The sequence below is a fragment of the Anolis sagrei genome, chromosome 3 (genome assembly GCF_037176765.1).
Source record: "Anolis sagrei isolate rAnoSag1 chromosome 3, rAnoSag1.mat, whole genome shotgun sequence".
Taxonomy (NCBI): Eukaryota; Metazoa; Chordata; class Lepidosauria; order Squamata; family Dactyloidae; genus Anolis; species Anolis sagrei.
Window position 1 is genome coordinate 252,273,121 of NC_090023.1, and position 27,802 is coordinate 252,300,922.

General features: G+C 40.6%; 1 protein-coding gene across 2 annotated transcripts; it reads right to left on the reverse strand.

The window, feature by feature from the left end:
- Positions 1-27,802, reverse strand: SLC2A2 (solute carrier family 2 member 2). 2 transcript variants are annotated; one of them, XM_067466332.1, is made up of 11 exons: positions 27,703-27,802; positions 17,072-17,167; positions 14,308-14,498; positions 11,489-11,613; positions 11,213-11,328; positions 8,593-8,755; positions 5,819-6,009; positions 4,930-5,034; positions 3,041-3,142; positions 1,658-1,861; positions 1-430 (listed from the first exon to the last, which is right to left on the reverse strand). In XM_067466332.1, the coding sequence occupies exons 1-11, from the start codon at positions 27,787-27,789 to the stop codon at positions 257-259; spliced, it is 1,554 nt and encodes a 517-aa protein (XP_067322433.1). In that variant the 5' UTR covers positions 27,790-27,802; the 3' UTR covers positions 1-256. The 2 variants fall into 2 exon arrangements, with proteins under 2 accessions (XP_067322433.1, XP_060622752.2); XM_060766769.2 differs by lacking the exon at positions 27,703-27,802 and adding an exon at positions 22,007-22,048.

Sequence of the window (27,802 nt, forward strand, 5' to 3'; positions counted from 1 at the left end):
TGCAGTGTCTTTTGTGATTCTTTTGGGTAAAACAGTGAGACCTCCCAATTTGGTATGAAATGAACTCTTGGGAGGAAGTAAACAGTGAAAAAAGACAGAGTGCTGCAAAAAAACATTCACCCAAAACCACAGAACAGACTCAACCTACCAGCGTTCTTTTCCAAGTTTTTACATTTTAAAGCAAATGCTTTCTCCAGAACTTTTCTCAAAAGCATTAATAACACATTGTTTGCAGTATTTCTCTTTTCTCTTTTCTCTATGCATTCGGATTGCCTCCCGCTTCACCTGTTTTGGGGGTTCGGCGACGGAACTCTTCTGCAATTTCTTCAAAGGATTTGCCTTTGGTTTCTGGCACTTTGTAGTAAATGAAGATAATGAAAAGGACCAGCAGAAATGCAAAGATCAGGAACACATATGATCCTAATAGTTCCTATAAAATGCAAAACAGAAAGAAAAAAACCCTATTATATCCAGACCCTTAGATCATCATTCAAAGCTGTTCTTCTGAGTTACTTCACCAAATGAGACATACTACCTGGTTATTTTTAGTGGTGGCCCAGAAAGGCTCGTGTTGGGCCTACATAATGAGTTGCTCTTGTTGGAACCAGGCAATCCCTGTTCAACCCTGGAACCCCACTGAGGCTGGGTCTCCACTGCCTTATTGATATGGATTATAATCCAGTTCAATGCAGTTAATCCACATTCTAAAACTGTATTATAGGGCAACATAGATCCAGCCTGAATCACCTTGGACAAGTCATATTTTCTCAATAGAAGGCCAAAGCAAACCCTCTCTTTGAACAAATTTTGTCAAGAACATTTCATCATAGGTTCTCCTTAGGCTCACCATAGGTGAGAAACAACGTGATTTAAGTTAGTTGTGACTAACTTGTCCCATTTACTTAGCAGCTCTGTTCCAGGTATGACTAGATCACTGGCATTTGAATAATAGCATGCTTTTTAGATCAGGGGTGAGCAACTTTGGCAGCAGCTAGTTTTGATCCCTTGAGAGCTGGTATGGATCAGGCTGTTGCATGGTCCTGAAAGGAAGATATTGAACCATACTTTAGGGAGCAATGCCATGCCTGGAGATTCCCAGGAATGATAATTCTCATTTTGAGTGAATATTCTTTTTTTTTTTTTTACTGAGACTGCAGAACACCAGAAATGGACAAAGGCCATGTAAGGATCATGGACCATATATTTCCCACCGTTTTCGATCTTTGCTTCATTTTTAGTGTTGCCCATGAGTTTTCTTCTGGTTTTGTTTTATGCTACACTTTACACGGTATCCGGTTAGGTCAGAATGTTGCATGGTGGCTCTAATCTGTCCAGGCCCTTCTTAACAATGCAGTGAACCTCCTTTGCTATGAAGCTGGCAGCTTAGTGCTACCCACTAAGCCATTGTGTAGGAACACAAGATATCAGCTGGTAAATTTGGACACCAGAATTGAAACTCTCTGCTTTTACATGTGGCACCCAAGGAGTGTAGAATTCATAGGTTTCTGTTTGAAAGTTACAAGATCTACAAAACTCCATACCATTTGCATTTCTTCTCTATTTTGTTCCCTTCATTGAATTTTAAACATATAAATGCCTGAAAAATCACATTCAACAGTCCAGATTATAAATGCAATAAATGCGATTGTTTTCTTACTGCTACATATGGGAAAAACATTCCAATGCAGAAGTTGGTGAACCAGTTGCTGAATCCAGATATTGCAACAGCTGCAGGGCGAGGTCCTTGGCTGAATAACTCAGCAACAATAAACCAGGGGATTGGCCCTGGCCCAATTTCAAAGAAGCTGACAAAGAGGAAGACGGAAGTCAGACTTATGTAGCTCATCCATTCAATTTTGGGCTAAAAACAAAAGCAAAATAAAAGTATATTAGCAACATCTGAAGTCACTCTGAGTCCCACCACATTTGTCTTCTGTCACTCTCAGTGGGCAAGAACAGAAGATACTGAGAGCAGAACTCCAACTCATTGACTGCAGCCAGAAGTATCCCACCACTTTTGTAGGAACAACCTATCCAAATATAGCACCTGTGCATAGACCTAAGTGAAATCCAAGATTCTCATCTTGCATTCTGTTTTGGTCAGTGCAATGTCTTATTTGCCTAAGTTGAATGTTTAGAACAGAAGATGAAGACATTATAAGATGGATTTTAATATAGCCCTAACATCTGGCAGAATATGGCAGTCAACCTATACAGCAGAGACAGTGGAAGAGAGAGCTGTCTGCTCTGAACCCTTATTTCATTGGTGTCAAACATGTGGCCCTCCAGGTGTTTTAGACTTCAACTTCTAGAATTGGACAAGCTGGCTGGGGCTTCTGTGAGTTGGAGGCCCAAACATCTTGAGAGCCACAAGTTTGATGACTGTCCTAAATCTATCCCGCTGCCTTCAGATATAGCGGAGAATGCTGCCCATCATTTGTGGTGAAGAAAGGTGCATTTGCCACTTTCACCTGTTTTTGTACACAGAGTGGCATGACTTGGCCTTCCCTGCTGCATGTCACTATTCAAGTCTTTGGGTCCTGTACTTGGAGAACAATGGGATCTACATACACAATAATATTTTTCCTCCCTTGACACTGGATTTTACCCCCTGAAAATTAATCAGTTTTATTAATAGTTTATTTAGATTAGGGATGGGCAACTGTGTGTGGTTGATAAGTACATTAGTTCTCAGGAGGCCTGTGCGGGGACCACAGCTCCTCGGTTTCACCTGTGTCCACAAAACCTCTTAACATTTTACCCCAAATGCTCCCTCTGGAGATTTTAGCCTTAAGTTCCTAGTAGCATTACTTTAGCATAGACAATATTTGGGGGTTCTGGGAATTGAAGTTCAGGTCACCTGAAAATTGAAAAGCTGAGAGCTAACAAACATGTCTATAACCCCATCAACTACCAATTACACCACACATCTCTCAAATGACAAGTTTGGTATTTATATAGCTGGAGCTTTTTGTTAGAGGGCGTTAGATGTTCAGCTGACACTAATAATGAACTAAATGTTCATAAATGGGTGTCTCACCTGTAGCACAAGGCCAAGGGTCATAGTTACTGCACACACCATCATTCCAAATAGGCCAGCAATAAAGAGGATGCGTCTTCCTGCTTTCTCCACCAGGAAGACCTGTTTGGTGAAAGATAAAGAATAGTGAGGTAACGTGTGCATTTTGCCAACAGTCAGTTGACTCAACATTGACAACCCAACATCTGCATAAAGACTGTATCAAAGCCTCATACTATCTCCAGCCTTAGGACCTCTTCACGTGACCCCTGGGGCCGTGGTGTTTCTCCGGCAGTTACCAGTAAAAGGGCGGGAACATGGGGTGCCTCCTGGGGATGGGACAAGGTGCTTCTTATCTAGCTCTTTCATAGCTGCTTTTATTTATTTATTTATTTATTTATTTGCTGCATTTGTTGACCGCCGTTCTCAGCCCTAGGGCGACTCACGGCGGTGTACAACATATAAAAACAGTTTACAATAAAGCAATAACACAACAAAATATCAACATAACTATCAATAATACTACAATAATATAATTACACTAAATCATCCGCTCCGTCTCATCGTAGAATCATAAACCAATCTCGTAATCCATGTTCCGTTCCAGTCGTCATTGCCAATTGTTGTAGCACTTAGTTAAACGCCTTCTCAAATAACCATGTCTTTAGGCTCTTGCGGAATGACAAAAGGGAGGGCGCCTGTCTGATGTCTACAGGGAGGGCGTTCCACAGCCGGGGGGCCACCACCGAGAAGGCCCTCTCTCTCGTCCCCGCCAGACGTGCCTGTGAGGCAGGCGGGATCGAGAGAAGGGCCTCCCCAGACGATCTCAAGGCCCTCGTGGGCTCATAGGCCGAGATGCAGTCAGAAAGGTATTTTGGGCCAGAACCGTTTAGGGCTTTGTAGGCCAACACCAGCACCTTAAATTGGGCCCGGTAGCAGATCGGCAGCCAGTGGAGCTGGAACAACAAGGGCGTTGTGTGCTCCCTGCGTCCCGCTCCTGTTAGTAACATGGCTGCCGCGCGCTGGACTAGCTGAAGCTTCCGGGCCGTCTTCAAGGGCAGCCCCACGTAGAGAGCGTTGCAGTAGTCAAGGCGGGATGTGACCAGAGCGTGTACCACCGTGGCCAATTCTTGGTCATTTTATGTTGTTAAAATATGAATAAACAGTCTATTAATTGTTATACAGTATTTACTGTTAGTTCTAAGACCAATAGCTGCCAAGATTGTGGGGTAGAAACAGCAACTGGCATTTTTGAGAAAGAGGCAGAGATAAAGTTGTTTTTTAAAAAAAAAAAAAAAAACAAACCCTAAAATTGTTTGGTAACTGGATGCAGACTTTTTGCTGTCTTGTGAAACTTCTGTTCTGTATGATGCATGCTTGCTTTCACATCTGCTGTGATCCTAATTTGTAAATAAAGCAGATGTGAAAACAATACACCCAAGGCTTCTACTGCTCCCTAAAGAAATGCAACAGATTTGCTTCTCCTGAGGTCAGCACAGAACAACAACATTATTTACCCTAGGACCAGAATTCGAAAAGGCTATGCCTTCCGGGGACATGCTGCCTGAGGGATTCTAGGGGTTACAGTCCAAAAAAGTAAACATCCTAAGCTCTGCAGAGAACAATATATCTCTGTGCACAACACCCTGCTTCTGAAACTAGGGTTCCATCTGACTCTACATGCCTTGTCCTTTCTGCTCTTTTGGTAGTCAAGGTTGAAGCAATAGGTTTATATGACTGATTGGACAAAGAAGCAGTTGTTGACTTTCTCATACAATATCATGCGAAACTGACAATTTTGTGGCCAAAGTAGAGAAGAGCAAACATTCTTACCCCAATGTTAAAGAGAATCACATAAGACTCCCCCATTTCTGTGGAATCAAATATGGCACATAACATGAATTACTCACCGCAACAACAGTAAACACAGTGTTCACAAAGCCCACTCCTATAGTGGCATAAACAGGCTGTCCAACCCGAGCTTTGTTAAAAATATCAGTGGAGTAGTAGAAGATCTGACCAAAGAGAAAGAATAAACTGTTAAATGCATCAATGGCCACTGGTTGTTGTCCTCACATCAAATTACATAAGCAGACTCAAAACCGATTTCCTTGGAGGACCAGATGACTACAATGGGACAAACTGGTCTTGAGTTAACAATGTGTATATTAACCTAGAAAACTGACAATCAGCTAAGATCAATGTTATATGGGCATTCTATTAAGATTTTTAAGACTGGCTTCTGCCAACTTGGACTGGGTTTCAACTCCTGGCCAGGATCCTTTCGATGTCGTACAAAGTCCATATACAAAAGAGTTGAAGAGTTGTGTTTATTGCAAGGCAGGCATGTAGCCCCCCCCCCCCCCCGAAATTCTCATGGTGGTTCGCGAAAAGGCCTTACTGGTGCATTATTTAAACTGTTATGTTTATTCATATCATGATCTGATCACCATACTCAATATATCCCATATGCATGGGGGTATTGGGGGAATGATACAAAAGGTTTGCTAGGATAGACCCTCTTTCACTCAGACTCAGCCCCCTCGAAACTCAGCCCCCCCGAAACCCCCCCTGAAAAAAATTCAGCCCCCCCCCCCCCCCCGAAACAAAATTCTGGCTACGGGCCTGTTGCAAGGCCAAGGAGGTGCAGGTGCAAATATGGTGCCATTGTGCAAGGCATGTGGAAGATCTTGGTCTATGGGTGGGTTTTCTGAAATAAGAAGTAAGTCCCATAGAGAACTATGGGATTACATCTGAGACTCTGAAGGAAGTAAAGTATTTTAGCCTAGGTGAACTCACAGCATTAATCCCTGAAAACTGTTGAGCAATATGGACCCCAATAGCCACCAGAAATGCCTGTCTATAGACGGGGGCAGTGCAAAGTTGCCAGATAGAGACTGGCTTTTCCTTTGATGCTTCTTGTTTTTCTTTCTCCATATCCTCAATTTCTTTGGTAGAATCGTAGCCTTGTCCTCTCAGTCTTTTCAGGCCTAGAAAGAGAACAGAGAAAGTTCATGGTTTCTTTCATAGTCTAAAAATTTTACTCTTGTGCTTCAAATTACAGAATCTTATAGCCAGCATAGGTTGTAGCCATATTAGTTGGTGGATTTTGGGTAGCTGTTGTTCCCTAAATATAAATTTTACCATCTCATGTTTCTTTTCTGACAAAGTATTGGTTCTTGAAAATCAAAGCATAAGTCTTCAAGGTGATGCAGAACGGTGCATTTGGCTGCAAGAGGAAATTCTCTGAAAATGTTGGACATTCTGCAAAGCCATGTATGACAACTATTTTAGGGATTCAAACTCAGACTTCTGAGTCACTTTGAAGACTACATGGCTTTTGCACTCAAGTCTGTTCATATCAAGAAAAGTGTGTCTTGGCTACACCATGGTCTTGAAGAAAGAGCAAGCCAGAATGAATGGTGTTCTACACTCATTTTTGTTATTCTTGGATTGCTGTTAGTAAGTGAGCAATGGCAGAAATGGAAGGAAGTGCTTTGGATGCATAAAATCACCAGTTTCACCACAGGGTTTCCTTTTAGAGCTAGCATGGGGAGGGCAGTCCATCTCCCCCCAGCATATCTGTTCCTTATGAAATACATGGTATATGCTTCCAGCCTTAGGAAAACAGTACTTGAAGAGTAGTAATATGTTTAAAAACAACAAACACAAGACCTTATATTTTTCTTAGCACAAAGTGGAAAGAAAGGGCTTGCTTATTTCATAAGGTGAGGAAAGTTTTTGCCTGTTCTGAAGCCATTCCAAAAGATGTCACTATCCAAGCAATGTAGTTGTCAGGGAAATTATCAAGTTTGTTAAGGTTCCTACGTGTCTGGAGACAAAAAACTTAAGTGTGCCAAATGAGTAAATAAAGAGGCAGGTGTGTTTGGGGACATTTTCCTGAACCACAAAAGGCAAAAAACTGTGTGTGTGTGTGGTGGGGGGGAGGTATGTGTGGGTATGTGTGTGTGTGGAAGGGGGAAAGGAGGAATAGCAAAGAAAACATTTGGATTTGCCTACTTCCTATTTCCTTAACAAGTAAAAAGTGCCATGAAATTTCATGTGTTCTTTACCCTTCACTACACTGTTATTGAGACATTTGTCCCCCTCCCAAATTAATCTGGACCTGTGGAAGACTGCACATGAATTTATATGTTTTTTTCTTTCCCACTTCTCAAAGCTCTGCTATTGCGAAGAAGTTGGAAGCCCCGAAAGGACCCAGCAGCAATTATTATTCATTATCAGATTGAACCCCTTAAATAAATGTATCAAATGATATTTTGGTGTATGCTGTATTAATTGAAGTTGTATAAAGTCAAATCAAATTTATCGTGAAGCCATCCTTTTACCAAGTCACCTATATTAACATAAAACCCTGAGAATTGAGATTGCTGAACCATTAAGGAATATCCCTCCAGTGACCTCCTAAGCTTAAAGATGGAATTCTTTCATGTGTTGGTGAAAGACAGATAATCTTTTCATCACTAGGGCTGTGTTTTGCACTGTTTACCTGACCAGATGAGTCCAGGGGCTTACAATTCTCATGGAAAACAAGGCTAAGAAGGAAGGAGTAAATCAGTTTTTTGACTGGCTATCTGGATATTAGGTATAATCTTTTTCTTTCTGTGCTTCTCACCATTGTCTTATGCAGAACTTGACATTAAGTCAATCAAGGACACATCTGCATACCAGAATAATCACATTCCTCAGTTTTGCACCCTTTGTCCCCACAAAGGGTACAAAACTGAGGAATGTGATTATTCTGGTATGCAGATGTGTACCCGCACTGGACTGGACCTTTAAACCTACCAAAGATCAGCTGTTCTTCCTGCCAGGGGAAAACCCCTCCTCTTGTGTGTGAAATGGAGGAAACCCCTGGACAATCACAACATAGATCCTAGTTTGCTTGTTTCTCAGCCAGTTAGGGGGAGATGCTGGAAGTCTGAATAGCTGTCAAAAGTGTATTTAATGCCATCTATTTATCTGTGTCAGCATGCTTGTATATGTTAGAGTGCAAACTCTGTACTAGCATCCCTTTTGACCAAACTGTAATAAACCTCTGACTTTTACCTTCACACCCAGAGTGCTTCATCCTCTGTCCTGACCCATCTGGTTTAGTGAGGGCTCACCAGGCATGGACCCACTATCTCTGGTTTCTACTGAAAAGTACATCAACCCCATTCTTCCATTCCTACTCCTGCTCCATTTCTACCTGTCTTTACTTGGCCAAGGATATTTCCAGAATGCTGCCTCCATTCTCCCAGCCTCTTATACTGATTCAGAAGGAATATGTATCCTCTCATCTGCCCTTCTCCCGTCCAAGTTGACAAATCTCAACGAGGATGTAATTTCCCTCAGATGTACTGCTGCGTCCACTCAGTCCTACAACCTGGTCTCAATTAGTGTGACAGTTTGTATCTGAAGAACCATCATTTGCATTTTGCACATGCACTTTTTAAAAAGGTTGTAAGCCACTCTGAGACATTTGTTGGTAGAAACCTAAGACATTAAATAAATAAGATGAATAAATGTTTAAACAAACAAAAAAGAAATTCATATACAAATGACCTTACTTTTTTGAGCTCCATCTAAATTTCCGCATTTGATGTACATGTACCTAGGGCTCTCTGGGCAAAGCAGGAGTAAGAAAATCTGAAGAAGAGCTGCAATACCAGACAAGCTAAGAAGTAGTGGCCATAATGTATCAGTGCCCAGTAGAACATCTAGTCCAAGAACCTGAGGAGGATATGGATATCTTTAAATAAGATATATATGACATCTTTCATTCTCTCTCTTTTTCTTCCTCAAACCTTTAGATAGCTGATAAATAATTTGTCAAGCAGATGTCTGCTGGCATTAAATTAAATGGAAAACTTTTCCCCAATACACATTTCTTTTCTAGAACATTGACTTCTTTATGTGGTCATGTATCCAGAGAAAACTGCCCCTTTGACTTACTGTAGTATTGTGGAAACAAGTTAAATATTGTTTCCCTAAGCTTGATTGTTTTTCTGGGTCTTTCCCACTGTGACTTACATAATTTGAACCAACTTTCAAGGAAAATCTGCAACAACACTTATCACTTGTGTAGAGCACGGCAAGTTGAGGCATCATGTTGACTCCCACAATAAAGATGACAGTGCTAAGGCTGAGAGAGAAAATTATGGCTAAGGTCAGCTGATGAGTTCCAGGCGGCAGCTTCCCTTTTTGATAGATAGCTTCTAGCACATGCTGAATCACTATGTGCACCAGTAGCAGGAGTCTAGAACTGGGAATTGACCCACTCTGTCTGCATGGAAAGTTGCTAAAACTATGAACTGGAGCCTCATCTTGGGCAGTGAACTTGTCACAGTGTCTGAACATACCCCATCCAACTTTTCATTAAGATAAATGCTTGCCCAATCTCTCTCCCCTTTGTCTACTAGCCATGGAAGGTCAGGGTGTATATATCACACCTAAATGATGAGTTTGGATGTATCCATCAACTCAGACACAAAGGCCTTTGTAGCTTTTGGGTTGGGAAGTGGCCTGAGCAATAATCAGAATAAACATCTTCTTGGCTATTATATGTTGGAGTGAGAGTGTTCTGTCTCCTGTTTCATTTCTTGGCTCTCATTCTCTTCTGATATCTGCCACATCTCAGCCTCCAAAAAGTAGACATGATAGAAAAGACAGGGCTACACTTCTGCAAACAATTTAGTAACAAAAGCAAAATACAGCACCCTCCCCACCTCCATATTCATCAGTCTGGCACGTGTTTCACATACCAATGTCCAAAAAAAAAAGTGCTCTCTGGGCATTTTCAAGGTTCTCCAGCACAAATCTATACTATGTTTCTAGAGGACCTAGAAATGCTAGAGAGGTGCTCTCATTAGACATTTTCTTGGATTGCTAGTGAAACTTTATGGTAAAATTTCCACCAGGAGCCATTCATTTCAATAGGGTTTGCTATTACTCATGGTTTTGTGTTTCTACAGCAAGTGTAGGAACATCTCTTCCATGGATATGGGGGTTGTACTTTATTGTAACAACAGAAAACTTTCAGAAGAAACCTGCAACAACACTTAGCACTCATACAGAGCTCTACAGTGTTCAGAGTACTCTGTGTGCATTATCTGTGTGCGGTTTCCATGATTCCTAGGAAGTTAGGTAAAATTATTGTATCTCCTGGATCCCAAAGGTGTTCCATCCCAGCAAAATAAAATTACAATAAAAATCAGGATTAACAAATAACCCGGACAGTCCATTAAGGCAACGTTTACCAAATGTTTTTTCTAAATATATTGCATTACAACTACCATTGTCTCCAACAGATTACTAGTTGTAGATAATGGAGAGGATAACCATATCTGAAAGATACTGCATCAAGGAAGACTGAAATATGGTATCTCCAAGCAGTCAGCTCATACATTGCAGAACCATGGACAGGTCGCTTAGTACAAGGAACTGAATTCAGCAGAGTACTAGCTTGAAATTCAAGCGTCTTGTGGCACTTTAAACATGTTCATTATGGCTACATGTTTCTATGGACTAGAGTCTATTTCATCAGAAGTACGAAGGGTTATGTGTCTGTCTGTCTGTCCCTCCCTCCCTAATATGTTCCACTACAGTTAGCCCTCTACATTTGCAGATTTGCTGATCAGAGATTTATGCTGGAGAACCTAGAGATTCTTAGAGAGAACATTTGTTTAAGCATTAGTAGGTCCTCCAGCACAATTCTATGGTCATCTACTGATGGAAGTTGGCCATAGAGTTGCACTGGAGGACCTAGAGATTCCCTGAGAAGTCTACTCCCAGATTTAAAAACATCAGCTTTTTTAAACATTCACAATTTTTCCACTTTCTGTGGAATCCTGCACTCCTAAGCCCCGTGAAAGTGTGGAATTTACTGTATTTGCTTTGTTTTAAAAGTCATATTTGACTAGAATTTATATGGAAGGACAGTGGAGTTTTAGAAAACTGGAGTTTTCTAAAACTCCAGTTTTAGAAAAATATATTGAACTATGACAATGCTGGCTGGGGATTCTAAGAGTTGGATCTCTAAATAGTGATGTTCGCAATTTCTGCACACCCTGGATACAATTAAAAATGGAAAAAAATTAAAGTTTCAAGACAGAGGCTTAAGGGTGATCTATGCATCTTGCAAAACAAAATGTTCTTAATCATAATTCAGTTCTCCATGAGCTTCCATACCTGGCTGATGAGAATACCTATAACTACAGCAAGCTGGTGCAAGGATCCCAGAGCTCCACGGAGAGCAATTGGTGCTATCTCTCCAACATATAAAGGGACAAGTCCAGATGAGAGTCCTGGGCAAAATATACATACAAGTTAATGATCTAACCAACCGTAGCAACTAAATGACTTCTTTTACTCATGCCATCTCATATACTAATTGTGGTTCTAAAATTTCCCATGAAAACATCTGGGGAAACTCGGAGAGAAGTTATTTTTTCTGCCTCAACTTACCACAGTGCAGTCCAGTCAATAATCTTCCTATAACAATGAGGACATGAGAAGGGCCAAACTTTGAAATGGCCAGAAAGACATTCCCAGCAACTGCAAGAACATTCACAATCAACATGGATTTTACTCTGAAATGAAAGAGGGAATATAATCTGCATTTTTATGAAATGATCTTGAGTCACACTTGCTTCAAAGTAGGATGACAGCAAACTCATGAAGCTACCACCCAGAGATTGGAGAAGTTTATTTTTTGTCACCCAAAGAGCTAACTTTTCTGACTTTGGGTATTTACATAACAGGGAATGTTAAAAATGAGTAGATACATAGTTGAAGATAATCAGTATCTGTAAAATGGACATCCTTTTCTTTCTACTCTTCAAAACTTAGAACATACAAGCCCATCACTACAGCTCAGCATTGATCAGGACCAGTTTGGGAGTTTGAAAGGAAATGCGAAAACCAGATTAGAAGTATGTCACTTTAATGTTAACTGGATACTGTAACTTTCTTAACTGTAGGCAAAGTGGCAAGGGCAGAAAGCTAGAAGTATGGAGAGGAGAATATTATCTATAGCCCTAACTTCTCCAATTTGGTAAAAAGATGGACTATGTAGTGCTCCAACTACATTAGTCCAGATCATAGTTTGGAAAAATTATTTTTTGGACCACAATTCCCAGAATCCACTACAATGAATATCTGGAAACGGTAATACCAAAAAGTAACTCTTTTAGACTCTGGACCAAACAGGCAGGTAAACCTCAGCATTTTATAGTGCATTGACATGTCTCACTGCAGGCGTGATGCAGAATATCTCTCAATTAAGGCCCACCATTTAAATATGTCCTTTGTTTAAAAGTGTACTCCTATGTATTATAAAGCTCAATTGACATCAGCACAGATTTGGTTCCTTATTACTTTTAACCACAATTTTTGACCCATGATTAACTCACTGTACTTATGTAATAATTCAGCATGGTGGAGGAAGAGTGAAACAATGAGGATCGATGGAGGAATAACAGGGTACTAGCCATGAACTCCATGGAGAAATGGGGCATCAGCTCGGATGCCTTGCCATGGTGCTTCTAGAAAGTTAAACTTTATGCATTTTAGCCTCCTAGTGATTTTGCTGAGTATTAAATTGCAAAAGAGACTGAATTTAATTTAATAGAGATTGCAAAGGATTAAAGAGCACAACAACCCCAGAGTAGCTGGAAGATGATGTGAAGCTATAGGGAGTTTGTGAAAGGTTGTCTATGAGGAAAGTGTAGTGGGGAATTTAGGTACTCTGGATTGTGGGCCCCACAGCTTCCACAGTCCCTAACCCATGACCATGCTAGTTGGGACCAATGGGGAAATCTTTAGGTTGGTCGCCCATCAAGTGGCTTCTGATAGTCACCACTTTCCTCCAATTGGACACTGGAATGTTACTAGGAAGGGGGCAAGCATTTGATATATTGTCCCTTCTGTTCTTCTGATATCCTGAAAACCAACAGAAATGAAGGACTGGAGAGAACTGCAGGTGGCATACTCTTATTGGGATGTCTAAGAAACAAATAAGGCTGCATTCTACACTGCTCTAAATCCCAGGATCTGATTCTGGTTCAAAGCATGTAATCTGGGATCAGGTCCTGGGATATAGGGATATAGGGCATCCTAAGAAGTTTCTAGATGAGACTAAAGATTCATATATGAGGGTATGGGAAAAATGACTTTTGGGGTAGAGTTCTTCCCACCCCAAATGCATTATAATAATGGACCACATCACTAGACTAGATGTATAACTTGGGAAAGTTACTTTTTAGACAACAGTACCTATAATCCATATTTTTCCTAATGTCTGTTTTTAGTCCAGCCTTTGACAGGTTCTACATCTACTCCACCAATGACCTATCTCTAGCTTCCAAAAGTCAACAAATGGGTATGAAAGCCTTGTAATTTGTTTCCCAGGATATGGTACTCATAGCACAACCCAGATAGATTTATGCCTCACTAAGATAGAAGTCATATCCTTAAATGTGGTGAGATCATCATGTGTTACTTCTCACATGATGGGGAAGGACATCATCGTTTGAGGCCCTGTATTTGATTTGTTTGTTTGTTTTGTCATGTCAGGAGCGACTTGAGAAACTGCAAGTTGCTTCTGGTGTGAGAGAATTGGCCGTCTGCAAGGACGTTGCCCAGGGGACACCTGGATGTTTTGATATTTTATCATCCTTGTGGGAGGCTTCTCTCATGTCCCTGCATGAGGAGCTGGAGCTGATAGAGGGAGCTCATCCGCACTCTCCCCGGGTTCGAACCTGCGACCTGTCGGCCTTCAGTCCTGCCGGCACAAGGGTTGTGCTTGTAATCTGCTTGTAATTTGTAGTTTATATCTCCACTTTAAAGGGTAGTCTGGTTAACGCAACCATGTTATTAACACTGGCTGGACCTTAATGGAAGTAGTTGTGCTGATCTTTTGAAAATAAATAGGCCCGCATGGCTATTGGTTTTGATTTATCTCTCCCAAAGTCTTCAAGGGTATATCATCACAGTAATTTGTATATAGTGGAAAACTGTTGCAATAACTTCGATTAGTCAATGGCCCTATCTACATTGACATATAATGCAGTTTGGAACTGCATTATATGGTCAGCATAGTTTCATATAATGAAGTTCAGTGCAGGTAAACAGCATCATATGAGTTTTCACTGAACAGATAATGTAGTTCCAAATTGCATTATAAGGCAATGCAGATGGGGCCATGTCACTTGCAGTTTGCACACCATTTAAGATATTATCTCCTAATATCTTGTGAGATGAAGCCATAACTGACTGTTCCTCACCTTGGCATCTTTTCTCCAATCCATCCCACTGTGAAGGAAGAAATCATTCCACCCACTGCAAACATGGCAACGGACAAAGACCACAGCATTATAACAGTAGGGTTTTTCAGGGCTTCATTTACTTCGGCCTCAATTTTTGTTTGCTCTTCAGTTAAAATGCCCAGCACCTTAGCGTAATGAGTCATGATGATCTGTAGACATGAAACAGTACTAGTCATGCTTTTTATTTATTCTCATTATCCATTTCTTCAAAGCATTTTGACCCCATCCATTAGCCAAAGCGTCTCCCAGAGCAGCTTACAAACACTTAATATGACATTCGTCTTAAGCAACTCACTAAATCATTTAAACTCTGAGGGCTATTCCCACCGCACACTGTGGCAAATTAGGATTTGTTTGGTATGAACTGTAAGTAAAGGAAGCTCCATTTCACATAGCCCATAGTTAAATTGTGAGATTAAATGTCACAAGATGTAGCGTGGGCTGGAGGTTACAGCTATCTATGACCAGGCAGGAAGTGATAGATATCTTCCAGTACCAATGAAAGTTTGCCTCTGCATACCACAGAGTTGTAAATCCTTTACTTTGATTGTGCTTTTCCTGCATGGCAGGGAGTTGGACTAGATGGCTCACGAGGTCTCTTCTAATTCTACAGTTCTACTATTTCATCTTTGCACATGTAGATTGATTAACGTCAATAGTTTTCTCCCCACTGCAAAAGAAGTTGAATATTCCTCTGTAAAATGTTTCTTTTTTTCAAATGTCCAAAGAAATGGTTCTGTGTAGAAAAAAATATTTGGGTTGATGAAAAACTTGTTTTCTGCATAGGAAAAAAAGGGATTTCATGTTGAGTAAATTGTGGGTTTTTTTCACAGAAAACAATGTTTGTGTGTGTTAAATTGAGTTTTTCTATGCAGAATAATTCATCTACAAAACTGCAGAACATTTGAATTCTGGAAGAAAATTGTGCAAGATTATTGTTGTTCTGATAGGGTTTCCTGTCTGTTGGAAATCCTATTTTTGATCTGGGTATGAGTAATAGCAAATATTCTTTCCATCCCTAGTGTATCAGCTGTGAGGAATAAAGATGGAGTGTGAAGTTGCATTCACTTGTAGCTCTCTAATAAGTGTACACACTTCCAAACATGTGCATGCCTGGTTTATGTGCTGCATTTTCAGGAGCCAGAGAAGAAACCGTTGGTACCATTCCCATAAACTATTTACCATTTTTCTAACCCAGCACAAACCGTCAACAACGTTTCTCTCTCTCTCTCTCTAAGCAAGCCAACTTCAGATTATGATTTATGATCCTTCTGTGTGCAGAGAAAATGCAGCTGAAACAAAACACACACAAGTACGAATCCAGATATTATGATAAATTGTAAGAATGGGTCTAGCTGCTCTCCTTTGTGTGGTGGCAAAATATATAACCATTTGCTATAGAGTCTATCACTACTTTAACCAGAAAATATTTTTTAAAGTAACTCACTGATTGTTATTAAAAGAGTGATGTTACAATAGTCACTATTATTGCATTCCTTAAAAATACAAGATGTCCCCGATCTTCCCAACTGCCCTCTCTTAAAGCAACATTTTCAGAATAATAACCACACATTTGCTTGAAATGCTAAAAAGGAATTGTATTATCAGTTATTACATTGCTTTTAAAAGAAAAAACCCATTGTGATTACTCCAAATGTAACATGTTGTAGACTCTGCTGCTACTTCTAACGTGTTGCGTGCTTGTGTGCCTTCAAGACATTTCTTCAAGTCTTGGGGTTTTCTTGATAAGATTTCATACATAGGGGTTTGTTTTGTCTTTTTCTGAAGCAGAGAGAGTGTGACTTGCCCAAGGTGTGGGTTTCTGTGGCTAAGCATGGATTCAGATCTTGGCCTCCTGAATTGTAGTCCAATGCTCAGGGGCGGATCAACCCATTACGCAAAGTAAGCATTTGCAGTATAATTGATTTTGCCCAGGGGCGCTCTTGAGGCACTCTTGAGGAGCTCTTGAGGGAAAATAGACGTTGACATATGCGAGTTGTAGTTACTGGGATGTATAGATCACCTACAATCAAAGAGCATTCTGAACTCCAACAATGATGGAATTGAACCAAATATGGCACACAGAATTCCCACGACGAACAGAAAATATATATCAGTGATTGGTTGGGGCTTACCGTTGAAAATTACCTAGGGCCGCCTCTGCCAATGCTCAAACCAGTACTGGCAATGTGTTACTTCCAAGCTTTATGAGCAACAACTTTATGCATATAATGCTAAATTATGATTTCACACTAGAGTAAGACCTTCATATTTGCAGGGGATACATTCCCAGCAGGAATGTGGCTACATAAAACTGTGGACACAACTGACAATTATTAAATCACTTACCTTCAGGTCCCAGCATACCATAGGCCTGCACTGGAGGACACAGGAACTCCTATAAAGAGGTATCCTCACTAGAAATTTGCTAGATCTCCCAATGCAACTTTGTGGTAGCTTGTGAGGTAGGTATAGTAAATTCCTAGAGAGGCCACCCAGCCCTCAGGCATTAATAAACAAAAATGTGGACATGGGTTCCATGTATGTCTTAATCCAGCCTGCATTATGTTGACTTCATACGATTTATACTACAACATTGCTCCATTCCGCAAAGACATGGGAAGTCATCCCTTGACCTTATGAAGGATTTAGCATAAGTCTAGACCAAGTACAAAATATAGCGATGAACATCAAAGCAATAACAGTAAGCAATTTTACTTGCCGTTTGAGGAGCATTGATGACTCCAATGCAGTATCCATACTGGAAAAAGCCCAGCACGGCAGTGAAGACTGAGAAAAACAGAGTAGCTGTGACATCCTGGGAAGGGGATCAGAAATGAAGATATAGTGTCACTTGGTGTCATCTCATCACAGATGGAGGTTAGAGAGAGGAACAGCAGGGAAGAAAGAGGCCAGAGAAGTTGATATCCCAGCCCACTGATCTGAATCCTTTTAAATGTCACCTGAAACAGATGTGATTCCAAACACACAGACATAATGCAATGGCTTCACCTAACAGCAAACCTTTGCATGGATTTATTAGCATACAAATTAGGTAGGAGGTATTGGATCTGAGCCATCTGATATGAGGATCATGTTAAGTATTTAAATAAACAAGTATTTAAAAATTGAACCCTAAATATTCCTTCTGTACCCAGATATAAGGTTCCAAAATGACCCACAGTTATAAGTGTGAGTTCAGTTGTGGGTCCACATACGTTCATCCCACAGTTGGGATGAACATATGTGCATTTTAAAAATAATTTCATTAACTTTATCCATATTTCACCTTTCTCCCAAAAATTAGACTGAATTAGACTCAAAGATTAAAACAAAGCTCAATGAAATATATTTTAAAAACTAATGCAGCACCCATTTAACAGCCAACTCTTTTCTCAGCAATGAGTTTCCAGAAAAATGGCTGAATAAATATTCTGAGGAAAGGACAACAGGGAAGGTCACTGAGCTATCCATCTCTTGTATTCCTGTCAGATGTGCCTCTTTGGGTGGCAGGACTAAGAGAAGGGCTTCTTTAAGATCTCAAAACTTGGGCAGGTGTATAAAGGATAATTCAGTCCTTCAGATTGACATGACTCAAGGAACAGAGGGCTGAATCCATCTGGGAACACGATCCTTCATTGCCATGCTAATGTAATTCTTTTGAGACATTTTGTAAATATCACAGACAAAGGAATCGAGATTGTTCCTGATGCCACTTTCAATACATTTGTTTCAGTGTTCCCCGTAGATTTCAGAAAACCACAGAGGTAACATAAATTGTATATCCACAGTGTCATGTACAATCAAACGAACATAAAAAGTTGGATTAGACCATCATGCACAGTCTGGAGTCCCATCCTATGCATCTCTGGATTTCTGAATGGATCTAGATTTTGATACATGTAAGATAATCCATACACATGTGTGACCCATCAAGATGAGTACCCATGTAATTGTCATCTGCCTTCAAGTCATTTCCAACTTATGGCAACCCTAAGGTGAACCCATCACAGGGTTTTCTGAGACTGATAGAATGTGACTTTGTTTGAGGTCACTCAGTGGGCTTCCATGACCGAGCTGGGAATTGAAACCTGGTCTACAGAGTTATAATCCAATGGTCAAAATAAATACAAACATGCATATATTCTAATTTGTCTTGCCATAAATCAACATTTTGGGTATCAGGAATTGAGGTATTGTTTATCAACAAGTCTTCTGCATTGGAAGCTATGGAATAACCTGATAAGGTATTTTTCTTAGCTTCTATGTCATCTAAGTCACCAAGGTACCCCTGGTGGTGCAGCAGGTTAAACTTCTGAGCTGTTGAACTTGCTGACCAAAAGGTCAGTGGTTCGAATCTGAGGAGCGAGGTGAGCTCCCTGTTAGCCCCAGGCTTCTGCCAACCTAACAGTCCAAAAACATGCAAATATGAGTAGATCAATAGGTACTGCTTCAGCGAGAAGATAACGGTGCTCCATGCAGTCATGCTGGCCACATGACCAAGGAGGTGTCTACGGACAACGCCGTCTCTTCAGCTTAGAAATGGAGATGAACACCACCCCCCAGAGTCAGACACGACTAGACTTAAAGGTAAAACCTTTACCTTTACTCTTCTGTCATGTACACCAATTAGGTTCTTAAGCTGACCAATTGACAGCACTCTTTTGATTCATCCCTTATCTTGTCACCTAATGGCATTTTGTGTAGTGACTGCACTTAGTGTCAGGGTTTCTCTGTAGTGCCCTCCAATGTCTACTGTGCACTTCTGGAAGTGTTTCTTATCTTGTTTACATTCCAGGACATCTGGCTTTCCTTCCAAACTGACATATGCTATAGACAGTTCTCCACTGTCATACACACTCTCTCACACACAAAGCTAATTGCCTTTATTTGCTAACATTAAGTCAAATTTAAAGTTACATAAACAGCCCAAAATGTACACTTTCCCAAGTCCTGCCAAAATTGAGCATAGCACTGATGCCTGCCAATTCTAATTGAAATCTGACTGAAATCAGATTGCCAATCCATTCATTTAATGTGTTACCAAAACCATTCAGAGACTCCTTTCAGGGATGTTTTAGCTATAGATTACTGCATTGACAGGGAAACCCTTCTTACTATCTGACTTGATTAGTTTATGAACTGATTTGTTGTGGTTTTATTATTGTTGTCTGCTTCTTATTTTGGGGATCATTTCTGTTTACAGAACTGATAAGTAAATATAGATTTATACCTGCTGCTATATGTTGAGAAAGGAAATCTCAAGAGATGACAGCATGTCTGATTGTGTCGGTGATAAATTTTACACGGCTGTCACAGCTTCATATCAGGTCAATGCAACATTCAACTGAGAGAGGAAAAGTTAACCTTGCTTCATCCATTACTTGCTATTTCACACTCTTTCTTGGATGAAATGTATACCAAGATAGGGAACATCCAGCCTCCAAAAGTTTCCAGTCATATCCCTGAAGATTATAAAGATGTCTCTTCAAAAGATTTCTCTATTTGCCATGAACTTTTCCTATTGGGGTCAAGCAGTGTCTGGGACAGCCTTGCTCTTTAGTAGGATTACCAGACATGGAATATATGCAATGCTCAAGAGGGTCATGTAGTTATTGTTGACCAATGATCAAAGATAGCAATATCCTAGTCCAATTGATTCCTACTCTCTCATCTTCCAATTCAGGAAACTCTCAGAGAACGTGATGACTTCTTCCAACTGAGCCTTTAGCTTTATGACTTAGGTTTTAATCCATATTGTGGCATCTTTGATCAGTGAAGACTTAGCTAAAGTGAAGTCAACACCTGACTGAGCTGCTTCAAGTCACATAGCTGGGGCAGGGATTTATCTTTATGTTGTGGGAGTAGTAGTAGTTATTGTATGCCTTCAAGCTGTTTCTGACACTAAGGCAGATCTATTAAGAGGTTTTCTTGGCATGATATGTTCAGAGGGGGCTATCTGTGATTTTTCTGAGGCTTCTCCAAGGTCACCCAGTGGGATTTCCATAGCCAAGTGGGGATTTGAATCCTGGTCTTCAAAACCATCATTCAGTGCTGAAACCACTGCAACACATTGGTCCTTTGTACCATACTCCCCCAAATTAAAGCCACGTTCCATGGATTTAATGGAACATGGTCTATTCTTGAGGCCAAGATGGACCCTACCTCTTGACACAATCCGTCCTTCAGTTCTCTGGGTCAGGGGAGGGCAATCTGCCTCTCCAGATCTGTTTCTTAACATCGCAGGCACTTTTCACTACATATTTCTAGCACTGTATTTGCACTTTTAAGTGTCATGTCAATATCTTATGGGATCTGGGGATTTGCAGTTTAGAGTTGAGTATTTGGGAGTCTCAGCCAGACAGCTCCAGTCCTCTCCAAAGTACAGACTGCAAGACCCAAGATCCCATAAAATGCAGCCATGCTTAAAGGAAATCCCAGCACTATTGCCTGCTGTATGGAAAGGCACATCATGGACATGTGGGAGTGAAGAACTTAACTGTTTCTTTTTTCCTTCAAACCCACTCCTCCACTCAATTATCTTTGGTATAGTCATCCTTTCTCAGCCTTAAAAGGTGGGTTTTTTTTCTTTTCGTGTTAGGAGTGACTTGAGAAACTGCAAGTCACTTCTGGTGTGAGAGAATTGGCTGTCTGCAAGGACGTTGCCCAGGGGACGCCTGAATGTTTTGATGTTTTATCATCCTTGTGGGAGGCTTCTCGCATGAGAAGCTGAAGCTGATAGAGGGAGCTCATCCGTGCTCTCCCTGGATTCGAACCTGCGACCTGTCAGTCTTCAGTCCTGCCGGCACAGGGGTTTAACCCAGGGCAGGGTAGAAATGCATGAAATGAATGAATTCATGAATTAAGGAATAAAGGCAAAGCCATTCTGAACAAATCTTGCCAAGAAATCCAAAAAAGGGGTTAGCTTAAGGGCCAGTTTCAGTCAAAAATGACTTGAAGGCACACAACAAAAACATTTTATTATGGAAATGGTGCAGATCTCTTCACAAGGCTGCAGAATTATCACAGTGCCCCATTTGATATTTGACTTTGTCCCTCTCTGCTGTGAAATGGTCTGTTGATCTAAAATCTGAGAGATTTAAAAGTGTGTACAAAGATGACTTCTATCTCTCAGTGCTTTCAAAGGGAAAATTGCTATCTCTACTCACTCTATTAGCTATTTGGGACAAAGAGTTTCGCATTTTGCCTTCCTTATCTGTGGATTGAAATATCCACAGCTTGAAAATATTCCTGTTCTTCACCCCCAAAATCCTAAAAACCAACCTTGATTTTGCCATTTTATATGAGGGGCACTATTTTACCATGCTGTTGTACATAATGAGACTTGAACTTCAACTGATTTTGGTATCCACTGTTCATGGTACAAAGCGGTTTACTTTCAGACTGTCCTCTCCCCACCACCATTACATCTCATCTGAGACAAATGAAGGGCCAGCCTACTGATGGAGGTTCATGGAAGACTTCAAGACAGTAAAAGCACTTTCTAGACAGCATACATTATGGAAGAAGTGAGCCTATAATAATGTCAAGACTCTTATGTATCATAAAAACAAATATTAATGCTATACCTCTGAAAATGCCATCTTCCTACTGCTGGGATTCTCCCACAGAATCCTCAGAAAGTCGGCAGTTTAACTGTTAAGAGCCCTCTGGTAAGATTCCTAGCCTGCTTCATCATAGAGCATCCATTCCAAGGATGCCATGACAAAGTTCAGAGGTTGATAAACACAAACATGTAACCGGCAGCAACCCATGGTTTGATCAAGGAAGGCTTATAGCCTTGCTCATGCCATGAGATGCCCGTCTTGTATTTATTTTCTTTTCCCAATAATCACAGCATAACTGTAGTCATCATGATTATAACTATTCCTTTTCTGAACAGTGCTTTTTATGGTTGTTGATGTTGTTCATTCGTTCAGTCATCTCCGACTCTTCGTGACCTCATGGACCAGCCCACGCCAGAGCTCCCTGTCGGCCGTCACCACCCCCAGCTCCTTCAAGGCCAGTCCAGTCACTTCAAGGATGCCATCCATCCATCTTGCCCTTGGTCGACCCCTCATCCTTTTGCCTTCCACTTTCCCCAGCATAATTGTCTTCTCTAGGCTTTGCTGTCTCCTCATGATATGGCCAAAGTACTTCAACTTTGTCTCTAGTATCCTTCCCTCCAATGAGCAGTCGGGCTTTATTTTCTGGAGGATGGACTGGTTGGATCTTCTCGCAGTCCAAGGCACTCTCAGAACTTTTCTCCAACACCACAGCTCAAAAGCATCGATCTTCCTTCGCTCAGCCTTCCCTATGGTCCAGCTCTCACATCCGTAGGTTACTACAGGGAATACCATGGCTTTGACTAGGCGGATCTTTGTTGCCAGTCTGATGTCTCTACTCTTTACTATTTTATCGAGACTGGACATTGCTCTCCTCCCAAGAAGTAAGCGTCTTCTGATTTCCTGGCCACAGTCTGCATCTGCAGTAATCTTTGCACCTAGAAATACAAAGTCTGTCACGGCCTCCACCTTTTCTCCCTCTATTTCCCAGTTGTCAATCATTCTTGTTGCCATGATCTTGGTTTTTTTTTATGTTTAGCTGCAACCCAGCTTTTGCACTTTCTTCTTTCACCTTGATTAGAAGGCTCCTCAGCTCCTCCTCGCTTTCGGCCATCAGAGTGGTGTCATCTTTTTATGGTTATGCTGGAGGAAAGTGGGAGAATATCACATGGTTCAAGTTCTAGCTCACATTGCAGCTCACGGTGCATGTTAAGGTGATGAAAACATTGAAAGGAGGAGGATGGGCTTTGTACCACAGGCCTACAGTTTTAAGCATTAAGATTTTTAAATTATTATTTTAATTATTTTAGAACAAAATAATTATCTTAAATATTTGATATTGGCTATTTTGTTGGATATGCAAAACTAAGTATGGGTTGGGCCCCCGGGTGGCGCAGTGGGTGAAACTGATGAGCTGTTGAACTTGCTGATCAAAAGGTTCACAGTTCGAATCCAGGGAGCAGGTTGAGCTCCCACTGTTAGGCCCAGCTTCTGCCAACCTTGCAGTTCAAAAACATGCAAATGTGAGTAGATCAATAGATACTGCTCTGGCAGGACGGTAACTGCACCCCATGCAGTCTGCCAGCCACATGACTTAGGAGGTGTCTATGGGCAACGCCAGCTCTTCGGCTTAGAAATGGAGATGAGCACCAGCCCCCAGAGTTGGACACAACTAGACTTAATGTCAAGGGAAAACCTTTACCTTTAAGTATGGGTTTGAATAAATCCCTTATCCAAAATAAGACCATCAGTATTTGGGATTTTGAATTTTTTTATTTGGATTTTTGGAACACCTGTATTTATATATATGTACATGATGAGGTATCTTAGAGATGGGACCCAAGTCTGGACTACGACAGTTGATTGTGTGATTTTAATGTTTATACTGATATGTTTTAAATTCTATGTTTCAATGTTAAAAGATGTAGTGTTTTATGATTTAATTGATAATTTTATGTTATTATCGTTCTGTTAGGTTTCTGTATGTGAGGCATTAAATTTTGCCATAATTATGTTGGAAACCGCTATGAGTCCCCCGTTTGGGGGGGGGGGGGGAAGAAAAGCGGTATATAAGTGAAGTAAATAAATAAATAAACACAAAATTATTTTTTGTTCCATATAAATCTTATTCACATGGCCTAGATGCAAATTTATACTGTTATTTAATTAATTTTGTGTATGGCACAACTTTTATGTACATTGAACTATCAGAAACCAAGGTACCTTTGCCTCAGCATCCCCACTTGGACAATTTTGGGGTTTTTCTAATTTTGGAATTCAATCTATGTTTTTATCACCGAATCCTGCAAACTCAACTCAACAGTCAGCTACAATATCAGGCAAATGAAGTCTGTTTAGCTGCCAATCAAAGTGAAAAGAGGATGGGGGTGCTTTGAATGCAACTTTCGTGCTTCTTGGCAGGAGGTTGGACTGGGTGGCCCACGAGGTCTCTTCCAGCTCTATGATTTTGTGAAATTTTGAAACCTTTCCTGATAGTGAGAAAGGTGTGATGAGGAATTGTGTTAGGAGTCCTGCTTCTAATTATCACAGCCTTATTCACTGGCAGGAGGAGCATGGAAACATCCTCTTCCTTGTGTCCTGATCAGCAGCTGAACAGACCTCTTTTACTTAGTGTGGCTTCTGGTGTTTGACAGTAGGATCATGCAGTCTTACAGCATATGGAGCAGTTATGGATCTTTAACTGCAATACAGAATGCCAGCCTTGGATTGTACATAAGCATTGAGGCTTTGGAACTATATTATTTAGACATTGAATTTCTCAAGTTCTGCTGCATGACAAGTGGGAATGACTGAGGCTACATCAAGCATCATTGTATAACAGCATAGTATTTTCAGACTAGGGTTCAAATCTCTGCTTGGCCATGAAAGCCCATTGGGTGACTGTGGATAAGTCATTTTTTCTCAGCCACAGAAAAGGCAAACCCCTTCTGAACAGGTCTTGCCATGAAAACCATATGCTTTAGTGTTCCTATAAATCAGAAACAAGTTGGAGACACACAACAAACACTTGTTTTCTAGCACCCAGTCTCAGTAGAAACAAAGACTAACAACATCATTATAGCAGCAGCTTTCATGAACTTTCATTCAAAAGAGGATAATCTTTAGGATTCCTGTTAATACTTTCAAAACAACAAACCTGATTTCCATCAACTAGATCCAAGTGGAGCCAGATACTATTTGGGGGAACAGGCACATGGATCAAAGGGACAAAATCTGTCTGGGAATTTGACTTTAGTACTAAATGACAACTTTCAATACCCTCACACAAAAGCCCACATTGGAAATTGTCCCTGGTGATACACCATACCAATGTTGCCCTACATGGATTTTAAAACAGAGCTTAAACTGATAGATAATGCTAATACTGTTGACTGGAATCACAATTTGTACTTTGCCCCTAGTTTAGAGAAAACATAAGGACCATGAAAGCATCCCAACCCCCAGTATCTGGGAAGCAGCTGTTGAGATCAATGGGGATTGATATGTGTGGCAACATCACCTGCCTGATAGGAGCCCCCAGTGGTGCAGTGGGTTAAGCCAGCAGGACTGCTGACTGACAGGTCAGCAGTTTGAATTTGGGGAGAGCAGGTTGAGCTCCTTCTGTCAGCTCCAGCTCCCCAGGCAGGGACATGAGAGAAGCCTTCCACAAGGATAGTAAAATATCAAACATCTGGGTATCTGCAACATCCTTGCAGACAGACAATTCTCTCACACTGGAAGAGACTTGCAATTTCTCAAACCACTCCTGACATGAAAAAAAAAAATCTGCCTGATATTGCCACACATATATAACTGAGAATCTGATCTTCCATGCAAGTGGGAATTGTTACAGGAGATCACGGGAGATCCACTTATAGCAAGGAGTAGAAACATCAGCTAATGTTCATGAACAAAAGAGGAACAGAGTCCTGTCAATCACATTGGCTGCTTTTCAGAAACTAGTGACTGAGGTGGCTTAGGTTGGGCCAGAATTCACTGTGCAGTTCTGTAACTGAGGTAATTATGCCACTATCACTGCCCAATAAGATTATGACCAACATTTATAGTATGAGTAGTCTTTAGCTGACACCTTACATTGTTATGGCATGAATATCTGCCAGCAGAGTGATTCCATGCTAGCAGTACACACACCGTATACTACCACCCAGGCACTATGCAAAAGTAATACTGAATATAGATAGCTCTCACCTCATTGTACAGCATGCAACATGCAAAATGCAGAGGCAGTATGCCATCCACAATGCCTATTGACACTTTTACTCTCTGTGCATTAAAGCATTTTCAGATGTAAAACTTTGCTCCTACCTCCATTATCTAGATGTCCCATTCTGCCCACAAAAGCCACTCCACACATGCAGCACAATTTACACATGCACAACTGGATTTTGGGTATATGTTCTACACTTTAACTCCCATCCCAACTCTATATAGAACTTAAACGTCATGTGGTAAAGGGGGTCTCGAAACTAAGGCCTGCAAGCAGGATGTGGTCCTCCAAGATCATTTCCCCAACCCCAACCCCAAACTTTTGACTTAGGGTGACACACAACAACAACAATCCTAATTAACTTAACTAACTTTCAACTTAGGGTCACCCTAAGTCTAAAATGACCTGAAGGCACATAGCAACAACAACAATCCTAATTAACTTGACCATCTCACCAGCCAAAAGTAGGCTCACACTTCTCACCGAAATACTACAAATTTTATGTTGGTTAAAATTGTTCTGCAATTAAATACTTTATTGTTCTTTTATGTTGTTTTGCACTACAAATGAGATATATGCAGTGTGCATAGGAATTTGTTCATGTTTTTTCAAATAATACTCTGGTCCACCAAAAGTTTGAGGGATCGTGAACTGGCCCTCTATTTAAAAAGTTTGAGGACTCCTGATGTAGTGCAATTTTATGCATATTTATTCAGAAGCTAGTCCCACTATGTTGAATGGAACTTATTTCCAGGTGTGTATGTATATGATCATAGCTTTAGTATACATGTTGCCATTTCTTCAGTTACAAAAATAGTAAACTTTAATCTTGAGTTTAATATTGGGAAAATGGCATGGGGCAAATGTCAAAGAACTTCTCCTAGCATTAATCCTCCAGTTGTTGCAATTCATTCAGCAACAAGGTATTTAAAGTGAATTGTCATCATGATGATGGAGAAGTCTCAGCACTTTTGCAAAAATTGGCTTTGTCCAAATGTTGACTGAACTTCAGGAGATGCTTAGGATATGGGCTGAGGTCTCTGAAAGGGTCATACATATTGGAGGAAGCCCAAGCACTCAATGTGGTTTATTGGATTAAGTTTGTTCGCTTGACAAAATTCAGTGAGTTTATAGTCCTTAAATCAAAACAAATGATCTAAAAGGTTGCTGATCCATCGACATCATATCTTAATTTTGTTGAATAAAAGCAAATTTTGCCAGAACTGCATCATGTTGAATGACCATTGTCCAAAAATAAGGGAGCATGCCTGATACAGACAAGGCAAGGATTGATATCTTTGAGAAATGGCACACTGCATCAAACATTTTGCCTCTTTAATTATGAAACTTGTCATTTTCATTTACAATCCCCCTTTATATGAATAATCACATTAATTAATTGATTGATTAAGGCTGCACCCACTTTCTTACCTGAGAGTCAGCCCCATTATTCAATGGGGGTTTTTACTCCTAAGTAAACATGGAGTCCTCACCTACTTCAGATATTGCACTTAAATCCCAACTGGAAAGTCCGGCAAGGTATCTTGTAATCACTATTACCTCAAGTAGACCCGGTTTAGTTTTCTTCTCAGGTTTAGCTTCCTCTCCCAACATCTTGACTTTTGACAACTCATCCAACTCATCCATGTTGTCAAAATGT